Source organism: Oncorhynchus gorbuscha, linkage group LG16, assembly GCF_021184085.1.
Source record: "Oncorhynchus gorbuscha isolate QuinsamMale2020 ecotype Even-year linkage group LG16, OgorEven_v1.0, whole genome shotgun sequence".
In the NCBI taxonomy this organism is placed as follows: Eukaryota; Metazoa; Chordata; class Actinopteri; order Salmoniformes; family Salmonidae; genus Oncorhynchus; species Oncorhynchus gorbuscha.
In genome coordinates, this window is record NC_060188.1 from 4,574,678 (window position 1) to 4,587,535 (window position 12,858).

The 12,858-nt window shown below is 47.5% G+C and overlaps 2 protein-coding genes across 9 annotated transcripts in view; one reads left to right on the forward strand and one right to left on the reverse strand.

The window, feature by feature from the left end:
• The window catches only part of LOC123999043 (far upstream element-binding protein 2-like), a 26,496-nt gene extending 17,624 nt beyond the window's left edge, over positions 1 to 8,872 (reverse strand). For 2 of the 5 annotated variants that reach the window (XM_046304376.1, XM_046304379.1), the window contains exons 1-3: positions 8,272 to 8,625; positions 7,563 to 7,668; positions 7,277 to 7,336 (exon numbers count right to left, since the gene is read on the reverse strand). In XM_046304376.1, the coding sequence (XP_046160332.1) occupies positions 7,277 to 7,336; positions 7,563 to 7,668; positions 8,272 to 8,397 (292 nt within the window). In that variant the 5' untranslated portion in view covers positions 8,398 to 8,625. Of the gene's footprint in view, positions 1 to 7,276; positions 7,337 to 7,562; positions 7,669 to 8,271; positions 8,628 to 8,686 lie in introns of those variants that run through there. The other 3 variants (XM_046304377.1, XM_046304375.1, XM_046304378.1) reach the window with 3 other exon arrangements.
• Positions 8,502 to 12,858, forward strand: part of atad5a (ATPase family AAA domain containing 5a) — a 21,977-nt gene continuing 17,620 nt past the window's right edge. Inside the window, exons 1-7 of one of the 4 annotated variants that reach the window (XM_046304372.1) lie at positions 9,004 to 9,272; positions 9,469 to 9,538; positions 9,619 to 9,681; positions 9,799 to 11,546; positions 11,877 to 11,967; positions 12,099 to 12,257; positions 12,536 to 12,674. In XM_046304372.1, coding sequence (XP_046160328.1) covers positions 9,631 to 9,681; positions 9,799 to 11,546; positions 11,877 to 11,967; positions 12,099 to 12,257; positions 12,536 to 12,674 — 2,188 coding nt within the window. In that variant the 5' untranslated portion in view covers positions 9,004 to 9,272; positions 9,469 to 9,538; positions 9,619 to 9,630. Of the gene's footprint in view, positions 8,542 to 9,003; positions 9,539 to 9,618; positions 9,682 to 9,798; positions 11,547 to 11,876; positions 11,968 to 12,098; positions 12,258 to 12,535; positions 12,675 to 12,858 lie in introns of those variants that run through there. The other 3 variants (XM_046304373.1, XM_046304371.1, XM_046304374.1) reach the window with 3 other exon arrangements.

Consider the following 12,858-nt stretch of genomic DNA (forward strand, 5'->3'; position numbering starts at 1 on the left):
GACACCGACCAGGAGAGAGGGTTTGGATAGTACAGACACCGACCAGGAGAGAGGGTTTGGATAGTACAGACACCGACCAGGGGAGAGGGTTTGGATAGTACAGACACCGACCAGGGGAGAGGGTTTGGATAGTACAGACACCGACCAGGGGAGAGGGTTTGGATAGTACAGACACCGACCAGGAGAGAGGGGCCGGGCCGTACAGACACCGACCAGGGGAGAGGGTTTGGATAGTACAGACACCGACCAGGAGAGAGGGTTTGGATAGTACAGACACCGACCAGGGGAGAGGGTTTGGATAGTACAGACACCGACCAGGAGAGAGGGTTTGGATAGTACAGACACTGACCAGGGGAAATGGGCCGGATAGTACAGACACCGACCAGGGGAGAGGGTTTGGATAGTACAGACACCGACCAGGGGAGAGGGTTTGGATAGTACAGACACCGACCAGGAGAGAGGGTTTGGATAGTACAGACACCGACCAGGAGAGAGGGTTTGGATAGTACAGACACCGACCAGGGGAAATGGGCCGGATAGTACAGACACCGACCAGGGGAGAGGGTTTGGATAGTACAGACACCGACCAGGGGAGAGGGTTTGGATAGTACAGACACCGACCAGGAGAGAGGGTTTGGATAGTACAGACACCGACCAGGGGAGAGGGTTTGGATAGTACAGACACCGACCAGGGGAGAGGGTTTGGATAGTACAGACACCGACCAGGAGAGAGGGGCCGGGCCGTACGGGCCTTGCTTATTGTAGAAGCGTTAAAAAAGGTGTTTGTTAGGTGTTAAGCCAGTGTTAAAAGGTACTTAAAATGATTAAAAAGTGACAACTTGTCACAACTTGCAGGCTTGTTTTCAAATTGCTGTGCGTTTTGTTGCCAACCTATTTTGCTACCTGACAACTTTACGGGTTTCACTTTTTAATTACCGTTCATATATTTATTTTTTCCTCGACTTTTTCACTCCGGACGCTTTATCTGGACACGATTCGTCAGGACCTCCAACAGCCGAAGCTAAGTAGTAACATTAACATGATGCCTTCTAATTGCAGCCGCTGTGCTCGCCTTACGGCGAGGATAGCTGTACTGCAAGCCCAGCTTCAGACGCAATCGTTAGGCAAGGGTAATTTCAGTGTAGGAAAGGATGAAACAGCGTCTGTGCCACCAGTAAGTACAGATAGTAGTATAAATCCCCTGGCACAGTCCCCGCAGCCGGACAACTTTCTCACGGTTTCTGGAAGGAAATGCTGTAGGAACGCTCAACCGGTGTCGCTCATTCAGCAGACAGAAACTTTCAACCGGTTCTCCCCATTAAGCAGCGGGTCGGTGTCAGAGGCCGAGTCTTCTCTGGTCTCTACTCCTCCCGTTACGGGGTCTGAGACGCCGAAGCTTCCCACCATTAGCTCTGACAAATTGAAAACTCTAGTCATTGGCGACTCCATTACCCGCAGTATTAGACTTAAAGCGAATCATCCAGCGATCATACACTGTTTACCCGGGGGCAGGGCTACCGACGTTAAGGCTAATCTGAAGATGGTGCTGGCTAAAGCTAAAACTGGCGAGTGTAGAGAGTATAGAGATATTGTTATCCACGTCGGCACCAACGATGTTAGGATGAAACAGTCAGAGATCACCAAGCGCAACATAGCTTCTGCGTGCATATCAGCTAGAAAGATGTGTCGGCATCGAGTAATTGTCTCTGGCCCCCTCCCAGTTAGGGGGAGTGATGAGCTCTACAGCAGAGTCTCACAACTCAATCGCTGGTTGAAAACTGTTTTCTGCCCCTCCCAAAAGATAGAATTTGTAGATAATTGGCCCTCTTTCTGGGACTCGCCCACAAACAGGACCAAGCCTGACCTGCTGAGGAGTGACGGACTCCATCCTAGCTGGAGGGGTGCTCTCATCTTATCTGCCAACATAGACAGGGCTCTAACTCCTCTAGCTCCACAATGAAATAGGGTGCAGGCCAGGCAGCAGGCTATTAGCCAGCCTGCCAGCATAGTGGAGTCTGCCACTAGCATAGTTAGTGTAGTCAGCTCAGCTATCACCATTGAGACCGTGTCTGTGCCTCGACCTGGGTTGGGCAAAACTAAACATGGCGGTGTTCGCCTTAGCAATCTCACTAGGATAAAGACCACCTCCATTCCTGTCATTACTGAAAGAGATCATGATACCTCACATCTCAAAATAGGGCTACTTAATGTTAGATCCCTTACTTCAAAGGCAATTATAGTCAATGAACTAATCACTGATCATAATCTTGATGTGATTGGCCTGACTGAAACATGGCTTAAGCCTGATGAATTTACTGTGTTAAATGAGGCCTCACCTCCTGGCTACACTAGTGACCATATCCCCGTGCATCCCGCAAAGGCGGAGGTGTTGCTAACATTTACGATAGCAAATTTCAATTTACAAAAAAAAAAAAATGACGTTTTCGTCTTTTGAGCTTCTAGTCATGAAATCTATGCAGCCTACTCAATCACTTTTTATAGCTACTGTTTACAGGCCTCCTGGGCCATATACAGCGTTTCTCACTGAGTTCCCTGAATTCCTATCAGACCTTGTAGTCATTGCAGATAATATTCTAATCTTTGGTGACTTTAATATTCACATGGAAAAGTCCACAGACCCACTCCAAAAGGCTTTTGGAGCCATCATCGACTCAGTGGGTTTTGTCCAACATGTCTCTGGACCCACTCACTCTCACAGTCATACGCTGGACCTAGTTTTGTCCCATGGAATAAATGTTGTGGATCTTAATGTTTTTCCTCATAATCCTGGACTATCAGACCACCATTTTATTACGTTTGCAATTGCAACAAATAATCTGCTCAGACCCCAACCAAGGAACATCAAAAGTCGTGCTATAAATTCACAGACAACACAAAGATTCCTTGATGCCCTTCCAGACTCCCTCTGCCTACCCAAGGACGCCAGAGGACAAAAATCCGTTAACCACCTAACTGAGGATCTCAATTTAACCTTGCGCAATACCCTAGATGCAGTTGCACCCCTAAAAACTAAAAAAATGTCTCATAAGAAACTAGCTCCATGGTACACAGAAAATACCCGAGCTCTGAAGCAAGCTTCCAGAAAATTGGAACGGAAATGGCGCCACACCAAACTGGAAGTCTTCCGACTAGCTTGGAAGGATGGTACCGTGCAGTACCGAAGAGCCCTTACTGCTGCTCGATCGTCCTATTTTTCTAACTTAATTGAGGAAAATAAGAACAATCCGAAATTCCTTTTTGATACTGTGGCAAAGCTAACTAAAAAGCAGCATTCCCCAAGAGAGGATGACTTGCACTTTAGCAGTGATAAATTCATGAACTTCTTTGAGGAAAAGATTATGATTATTAGAAAGCAAATTACGGACTCCTCTTTAAACCTGCGTATTCCTCCAAACCTCAGTTGTCCTGAGTCTGCACAACTCTGCCAGGACCTAGGATCAAGAGAGACGCTCAAGTGTTTTAGTACTATATCTCTTGACACAATGATGAAAATAATCATGGCCTCTAAACCTTCAAGCTGTATACTGGACCCTATTCCAACTAAACTACTGAAAGAGCTGCTTCCTGTGCTTGGCCCTCCTATGTTGAACATAATAAACGGCTCTCTATCCACTGGATGTGTACCAAACTCACTAAAAGTGGCAGTAATAAAGCCTCTCTTGAAAAAGCCAAACCTTGACCCAGAAAATATAAAAAACTATCGGCCTATATCGAATCTTCCATTCCTCTCAAAGATTTTAGAGAAGGCTGTTGCGCAGCAACTCACTGCCTTCCTGAAGACAAACAATGTATACGAAATGCTTCAGTCTGGTTTTAGACCCCATCATAGCACTGAGACGGCACTTGTGAAGGTGGTAAATGACATTTTGATGGCATCGGACCGAGGCTCTGCATCTGTCCTCGTGCTCCTAGACCTTAGTGCTGCTTTTGATACCATCGATCACCACATTCTTTTGGAGAGATTGGAAACCCAAATTGGTCTACACGGACATGTTCTGGCCTGGTTTAGGTCTTATCTGTCGGAAAGATATCAGTTTGTCTCTGTGAATGGTTTGTCCTCTGACAAATCAACTGTACATTTCGGTGTTCCTCAAGGTTCTGTTTTAGGACCACTATTGTTTTCACTATATATTTTACCTCTTGGGGATGTTATTCGAAAACATAATGTAAACTTTCACTGCTATGCGGATGACACACAGCTGTACATTTCAATGAAACATGGTGAAGCACCAAAATTGCCCTCGCTAGAAGCATGTGTTTCAGACATAAGGAAGTGGATGGCTGCAAACTTTCTACTATTAAACTCGGACAAAACAGAGATGCTTGTTCTAGGTCCCAAGAAACAAAGAGATCTTCTGTTGAATCTGACAATTAATCTTAATGGTTGTACAGTCGTCTCAAATAAAACTGTGAAGGACCTCGGCGTTACTCTGGACCCTGATCTCTCTTTTGAAGAACATATCAAGACCATTTCGAGGACAGCTTTTTTCCATCTACGTAACATTGCAAAAATCAGAAACTTTCTGTCCAAAAATGATGCAGAAAAATTAATCCATGCTTTTGTCACTTCTAGGTTAGACTACTGCAATGCTCTATTTTCCGGCTACCCGGATAAAGCACTAAATAAACTTCAGTTAGTGCTAAATACGGCTGCTAGAATCCTGACTAGAACCAAAAAATTTGATCATATTACTCCAGTGCTAGCCTCTCTACACTGGCTTCCTGTCAAAGCAAGGGCTGATTTCAAGGTTTTACTGCTAACCTACAAAGCATTACATGGGCTTGCTCCTACCTACCTCTCTGATTTGGTCCTGCCGTACATACCTATACGTACGCTACGGTCACAAGACGCAGGCCTCCTAATTGTCCCTAGAATTTCTAAGCAAACAGCTGGAGGCAGGGCTTTCTCCTATAGAGCTCCATTTTTATGGAACGGTCTGCCTACCCATGTCAGAGACGCAAACTCGGTCTCAACCTTTAAGTCTTTACTGAAGACCCATCTCTTCAGTGGGTCATATGATTGAGTGTAGTCTGGCCCAGGAGTGGGAAGGTGAACGGAAAGGCTCTGGAGCAACGAACCGCCCTTGCTGTCTCTGCCTGGCCGGTTCCCCGTTTTCCACTGGGATTCTCTGCCTCTAACCCTGTTACGGGGCTGAGTCACTGGCTTGCTGGGGCTCTCTCGTGCCGTCCCTGGGGGGGATGCGTCACCTGGGTGGGTTGATTCACTGTTGTGGTCGGCCTGTCTGGGTTCCCCCACCCCTTGGGTTGTACCGTGTCGGAGATCTTTGTGGGCTATACTCGGCCTTGTCTCAGGATGGACCTGAGCCCTAGAACCATGCCCCAGGACTACCTGACATGATGACTCCTTGCTGTCCCCAGTCCACCTGGCCATGCTGCTGCTCCAGTTTCAACTGGCCTGGGCCCTAGGACCATGTCCCAGGACTACCTGACATGAGGACTCCTTGCTGTCCCCAGTCCACCTGGCCATGCTCCTGCTCCAGTTTCAACTGACCTGAGCCCTAGGACCGTGCCCCAGGACTACCTGACATGATGGCTCCTTGCTGTCCCCAGTCCATCTGACTGTGCTGCTGCTCCAGTTTCAACTGTTCTGCCTTATTATTATTTGACCATGCTGGTCATTTATGAACATTTGAACATCTTGGTCATGTTCTGTTATAATCTCTACCCGGCACAGCCAGAAGAGGACTGGCCACCCCACATAGCCCGGTTCCTCTCTAGGTTTCTTCCTAGGTTTTGGCCTTTCTAGGGAGTTTTTCCTAGCCACCGTGCTTTTACACCTGCATTGTTTGCTGTTTGGGGTTTTAGGCTGGGTTTCTGTACAGCACTTTGAGATATCAGCTGATGTACGAAGGGCTATATAAATAAATTTGATTTGATTTGATTTGTTACAGACACCGACCAGGGGAGAGGGTTTGGATAGTACAGACACCGACCAGGGGAGAGGGGCCGGACCGTACAGACACCGACCAGGGGAGAGGGTTTGGATAGTACAGACACCGACCAGGGGAGAGGGTTTGGATAGTACAGACACCGACCAGGGGAGAGGGGCCGGACCGTACAGACACCGACCAGGGGAGAGGGTTTGGATAGTACAGACACCGACCAGGGGAGAGGGTTTGGATAGTACAGACACCGACCAGGGGAGAGGGTTTGGATAGTACAGACACCGACCAGGAGAGAGGGGCCGGGCCGTACAGACACCGACCAGGGGAGAGGGTTTGGATAGTACAGACACCGACCAGGAGAGAGGGTTTGGATAGTACAGACACCGACCAGGGGAGAGGGTTTGGATAGTACAGACACCGACCAGGAGAGAGGGTTTGGATAGTACAGACACCGACCAGGGGAGAGGGTTTGGATAGTACAGACACCGACCAGGAGAGAGGGTTTGGATAGTACAGACACAGACCAGGAGAGAGGGTTTGGATAGTACAGACACCGACCAGGAGAGAGGGTTTGGATAGTACAGACACCGACCAGGGGAGAGGGTTTGGATAGTACAGACACCGACCAGGAGAGAGGGTTTGGATAGTACAGACACCGACCAGGGGAGAGGGGCCGGATAGTACAGACACCGACCAGGGGAGAGGGTTTGGATAGTACAGACACCGACCAGGGGAGAGGGTTTGGATAGTACAGACACCGACCAGGGGAGAGGGTTTGGATAGTACAGACACCGACCAGGGGAGAGGGTTTGGATAGTACAGACACCGACCAGGAGAGAGGGTTTGGATAGTACAGACACCGACCAGGAGAGAGGGTTTGGATAGTACAGACACCGACCAGGAGAGAGGGTTTGGATAGTAGACACCGACCAGGGGAGAGGGTTTGGATAGTACAGACACCGACCAGGGGAGAGGGGCCGGATAGTACAGACACCGACCAGGGGAGAGGGGCCGGATAGTACAGACACCGACCAGGAGAGAGGGTTTGGATAGTACAGACACCGACCAGGGGAGAGGGGCCGGATAGTACAGACACCGACCAGGGGAGAGGGGCCGGATAGTACAGACACCGACCAGGAGAGAGGGTTTGGATAGTACAGACACCGACCAGGAGAGAGGGTTTGGATAGTACAGACACCGACCAGGGGAGAAGGTTTGGATAGTACAGACACCGACCAGGAGAGAGGGTTTGGATAGTACAGTCACCGACCAGGGGAGAGGGTTGACATTCCTGTAAGACATAGAGCAGGTTTTGTAGGTAGTAGGAGACATGAGGAAGAGCAACTTACAGAGAGCTGTGGCTGAGTCCACATCGCTCTGTGGAGCCATTTTCTTGCTCTCAGGTTGATCTGTGGGAAGAAAAAAAAACAAGTAAACAAAGATTGAATCTGATCTCACAATAATGTGTGTGCACACACTCCAGTTATCAGACGTTCACATGGGCAGTGGCCCTTTCACACTCCCCAGCAGTGTGTGTGTGTGTGTGTGTGTGTGTGTGTGTGTGTGTGTGTGTGTGTGTGTGTGTGTGTGTGTGTGTGTGTGTGTGTGTGTGTGTGTGTGTGTGTGTGTGTGTACCTGGGTCCTCCAGCTGTCGTTTCTGTGCTGTAAAGGGAAAGACGTCTGGTGCATTGATGTTGTTCATAGGGGCTACCACTGCACATTCACCAATCTTGGCAGCAATCTGATGCACAAAAGTTGAAGTCACTTGAACACATAACAGATATTCAAATAGCGATGACATGATGAGAATGTCTGATTTATTTGTGCTGGTCCTGGGTATTAACTAACTTTGATAACCAACTTCAAATATTACATGAGATGCTAATTGTTTGTGAGCGGAATGATGATTCAACTAAAGTGGGCAAACTTGACAGTGTTGGCTGGCTAGCTGAGGATATATACTGTTGGGAATGCGCTCAAAAACACAGACACGCTGAGGGCTCGAAGCTTGCTTGTCCATCAGCAGGACTTTGTCTTTGCTTGCCGCAGAAGCAGCCAGCTCTCAACAACACAACAACATTGGGAGACGGCGAACAGCATGTACGCATTGGTAACAACATCATAACGGTATTTCTGCAGTGGCACGTCAACTGGGTCTTCAAATTCACTTGACTTATAACGTTAACTAGAGAGCTATAATAATCATAACTGGCAACAGTATTGATTGGTCGCCAAACATAGTCAGCCAGCTTTGCAAGCTAACAACCACGAAACAAGACAATAGTCACATTTTCTTCACTCCTTCCCAGTGGCATAGCTACACTGCCTCCCGCTTCTGTCTCACCTGCCGGGCCCGTTGTACAGCGTCTGCAAAGGCATCTTTTTTTATTCCACCACCGTTACCGATAGCTAGATGTCCGCCGAGAGGAGCTCCAGCCCCGGGTGCGGGTACCGAGCTGTACTCCGACATATTTGCGGAGGGGAGAGAGAAGAAAATACGAAAGTTAAAGTGGTGTTTAGGCCAGGACAGACTGCGCAGGAGCGGGAAGTTAGACGATCAAATATTCCGGGAGAGGAACTCAATTGGAGATGGAGCACTGAGAGCGCGAACAAGGTTTAGATAACTTTTCTACAAATAATGTAAAAACATAAGGTTATAATAACATTATCTGAAGACACATATTACAAAATATGAATTTCAACCCCAAACGTTTCGGAAAATTTTGAAGATAACTTTTGTCAAAGGCAGTTCAAATAACCTTCACATCTTCCAATGACCGGGACTGTCTGTGCCTATACGGTTTATGGTCTGTGCACTGATCAGAGCATGCATTTGTAGTAGCTGTCATCATTTCCACCTGTACAGTACATTTATTAGCAAACCTTGATGGATCATCACTAATACAAGCAATAAATAACATCTACTCATCTACTTCACTCTCATCAAAACTAGACAGCAGTGGGTTGATATTTGATCTGCTTTTGCTGTATTTGTTTAGAAACAGAACTGCTACTTAAATTTACAATATCACGCGGGGTGGAGCCTTGCAGTCCAAACGTCAACAACTGTTCGTGACGTGTACATGTTCTGCCACTGTGAGTGGTGGAGTTGGTGACGCTAACGCGCAAGTCAATTTGGCGCCCTTTGGGCTAGACGAGTCAGGCGGGATTTTTGGAAGACTGAAGCCAAACCTCCAGTGTACCCAAAATACGGAATTATTATTTATATGTGTGTTTAATTCGTCGTTAGTATCTAGAATTTACTTTGCAGTTACATGTTAAAACTTCGTTGTAGTTTCGTTACGCGTTTTGGGCTGCTTGCTAACCGACTATTTTCCAACTAAGGTTAGCCATGTCATCCAACAATAGTCGGATATAGCTAGCTAGCTAGATATTATATTCAGATATTTATTTCCCTAGACAGACAGTTAGATAGCAAGCTATCAACTTTGCCACACAATGACAGTTCGCGTAGCTTAGAGGTTGTGTCTTCTAGAGGGCTCAAGGAGAAGAGCTGGTCAGTTGTGTTCTTTTGTTTTAGCTTACTACCACATCCACCATTGATCTACAGTTGCCGCTTTTCAGGTTAACTGACTACTACTAGTTAGTAGGTAAGCTACCTAAGTACTTAACTGCACCAAAATGCACCAACTAGTTAGTCACTGCAACTAAAACCATTTAATTATTTTAGGTCAGTGAAATTATGGCTGGTGTCGTTGCTATGGCATCTGCCATTGAAGATTTTGAAACTCAGGTATGTCCAACCAAATTCCATCTGTCTACACTAGCCTGTGTCAATGCATTGGATTAATTTTATTGTATTGCATAGTTTTAATAATAGAGAACGTAATCATTGCACCTTGTTTTACAGCCATGCAAGAGATCATGCAAAGATGCCCATGCTCCTCCTGTCAAGATGATCACAAACTACTTTTCCCCTGTGCCCAAGCCCATGGAGAAACCATTCTCCCCACCCAGGTCCAACAACATCATGGATTACTTCAGCCGGAAGACCACACCAGTTAGAGAGAAAGGTAGTACCCCAGAGCAGACTAAGGAGAACCGCCTGGGGCCCCAGCCCTCTGAATCACCAGCCAGCCTAGACAGCCCTGTGAGGCTGCCAGCCAAGCCCTGTCAGGAACAGGGCAGGAAACCCAGCAAAGTTGCCCGGCAGTTACAGGAGACTGATGCTGATGCAGGTTCCACTGAGACGGAGGAGTGTGTGGTCTTAGAGGGGCCAGGAGATGGTGAGGGGTCAGAGGGCAATGTAGTCAGCAGCAGCTGTGGCTTCCTGGGTAGTGACACAGCTGCCCTGCTGGCCCAGTTCAGTGCTGATGCTGGCATGGCTGGAGACACCTGTGGTAAGAATGACCCTGGCGCGGCATGTCCTGAGAAGGCTCAAAAAGACAATCATCCCAAGGTGTACTCTAAAAAAAGGGCTCCTCTGAAGAAAAAGGAAAGTTGCGACGGTTCTCCTAAAATTCCTAGAAAAGACAAGGTGACTGTCAGTAAGGCTAAAGCCAAGCAGCAGGAGGATAAGGAAACAGAGGAGTATGTGCCCGAGATCCAGGAGGCTGAGCTCTCTTTGTGTGATGCAAGCTTAGAGGTGAACGTGGGAGAGGCGTCTCAGTTGAACGGGAGCACCGTCACCATCTCCTTTCAGGACTTCCTGCAGACTCAGGGCCAGGGAGAGGAGAAAGTGGGAGAGAAAAGCAGAGTCGACCCGGAGCCAGAAGACATGTTGGATGTACCCAAAGCCAAAGAGCTTTGTCCCCTGCAGATATCTCCTCGAACCCTCACCATCCAAGCTGAGGTGCACACCATTTCCCCCGGCCACGAGCCAGTCCTGGTTGCAGAGAAAAAGATTGCCTCCATCTTCTCCAGGGAAAAAGAGGGGAGCCTAGCACCTGTAATGGTGAAGACTGCTTCCTTTCCTCATCCCCAGTCTAGACTGGAGCTGCTGCCTGCCCCCAAAAGGAGGTCCAACGTGGTCCTGCAGGAGGAGGACCTGGAGCTCAGTATCGTTGAGTCTGAATCATCCACTCCCAAGTGCAGCCAGACTGAGCGGAAGCAGTTCATGAGTGCTTTCAAGCAGCCAGCCAAGCCCGGCAAGGGCCCTGGGAAGCAGCCTGTGGACAAGGCCTTGGGGGAGGCTGTGGAGGAGGAGAACCACTCTGCTGCTCCAACAGAGGAGCAGACGGGTAAAAATGCAGCTAAGAAGAAACCGCAGAGACGAGGGAGGAAGAAGGCCTTGGAGCAGGAGTCAGTTCCCTCACCCGCAGCACAAGAATACCATGTTCCCATGGAGACTGACGCTGTGGAGACTGATTCTAAACCCAAAGGGAAGTCCAACACTGAGGCTAAACCTGAAGCAGAGCCCACCACCTCCACACCAACAACAGTCAGGAGGTCCACCAGAGAAGCCCCTTGCAGGCAGATACCTGTTGTTGATCCAGTAACCCCAGTGAGGAAAACAAAAAAAGAAAGGGTGAAAGCTGTTGCAGCAGTCACCGTGGACTGCCCTGTCCAGATGTCCACCCCGAAGTCAGACAAGTCCAGACACAGGGTGTTCAGAGCACAGATGGTCTGTCCACCAGACAAGACAGGAAGTCCCATCAGGTGAGGGATGGCCAAGATGTCTTTAAGCATAGTTTTTAGTTTTTGTCTCACTTGTGCATCCTGTTGGTCAGTAACAGAGAGGCAATAGGTTTGGACATAGATTGACTCGTCCACACTGGAGGCCTGTCCCTAGTCTGGACACTGTTTTAAAGGCAGAACGATACATTACTACAGTCAGACAGTAGTGCCTTAGCTTCATGCTGACTTTGTAATATCTAGTTTGCATTGTATATGTTTGAAAATAAAAAATTGGGGCATTTAATTTGTTTTTGCTGTTTTGACTACCTTTGCATAAACTATTATCATTTTATTCTTACCTTGAACCTTCAGGATGAAATTTACCAGAGTCGTCTTCCTAAGCTCTGCATCAAAGTCTGAGGGTGGAAGTGATTTTGAAATCCTAAGTCCCCTAGCTACTAAGGTAATTATAGCCTCTGTTTTTATCAGTTGGAATAAGAAACCGATGTTTTGAATTAGCAGCTATAATTCAGCACACACTTTCCTTTCACTTGTAGTTTTTCTTCTTAAACTCATTTGAATCCTCTTGATCAGGAATCCAATGCATCGAAAAAGAGAGAAAAGGCAAAGAAGTTGGTGGAGAAAGCCCGGGAGATACAGCAGAGTAAAAAGGCCTCAGCGGATAAGGAGGGTCAGAGGTCTTTCCGACGCTCCACCCGGAGACAGGGCAAGAAGAGCTACAATGAAGATGAGGTACACTACAGTCCGAATGACATTTCAGTTAGATTGTAGGTTTTTCCTTACTTGGGAGAAGATGTTCTACTCTCGCTCAGTATGTAGTTGTACTGTACAATTCATGCTCCATTGATAACAATTGTCATATTAGAGATGATGCATGTACTTTTCAATCCACCTGACTATCTTGTTTCCTGTCCATTTCTCCAACTGTGAGACGAAGTACAAGTACAGAAAGGCTTTGTTTCATCGATAACCCGCTAAACCTTTATTTTTGCGAACCACTGTTTGTGCAGGACTCAGTGGTTTGTGTGGAGGATAGCCAGGATGGCTCTGCTCCGACTGCCAAGGAGAAGGGAACAGCTCGGAAACGCAGTGTAAATGATGTATTGGGGAAAAAAGCACCTGCCAGCAAGGAGGCCAATAATCCAGCAGGTACTTTATCACTGTTGACTGAAGTCGTAACATGATTATAGAAAACATCTATCATTTGCTCACCCTGAAGTGTTCTGGCTACAGGATGTACACAGGCTGTAGTTAATTTTTAGAAAGGGAATTTTTGACATTGCACAATTTATTTTCAAAGCCTGGAGGAGAAGGTGAAGTGTATTATTTGTGT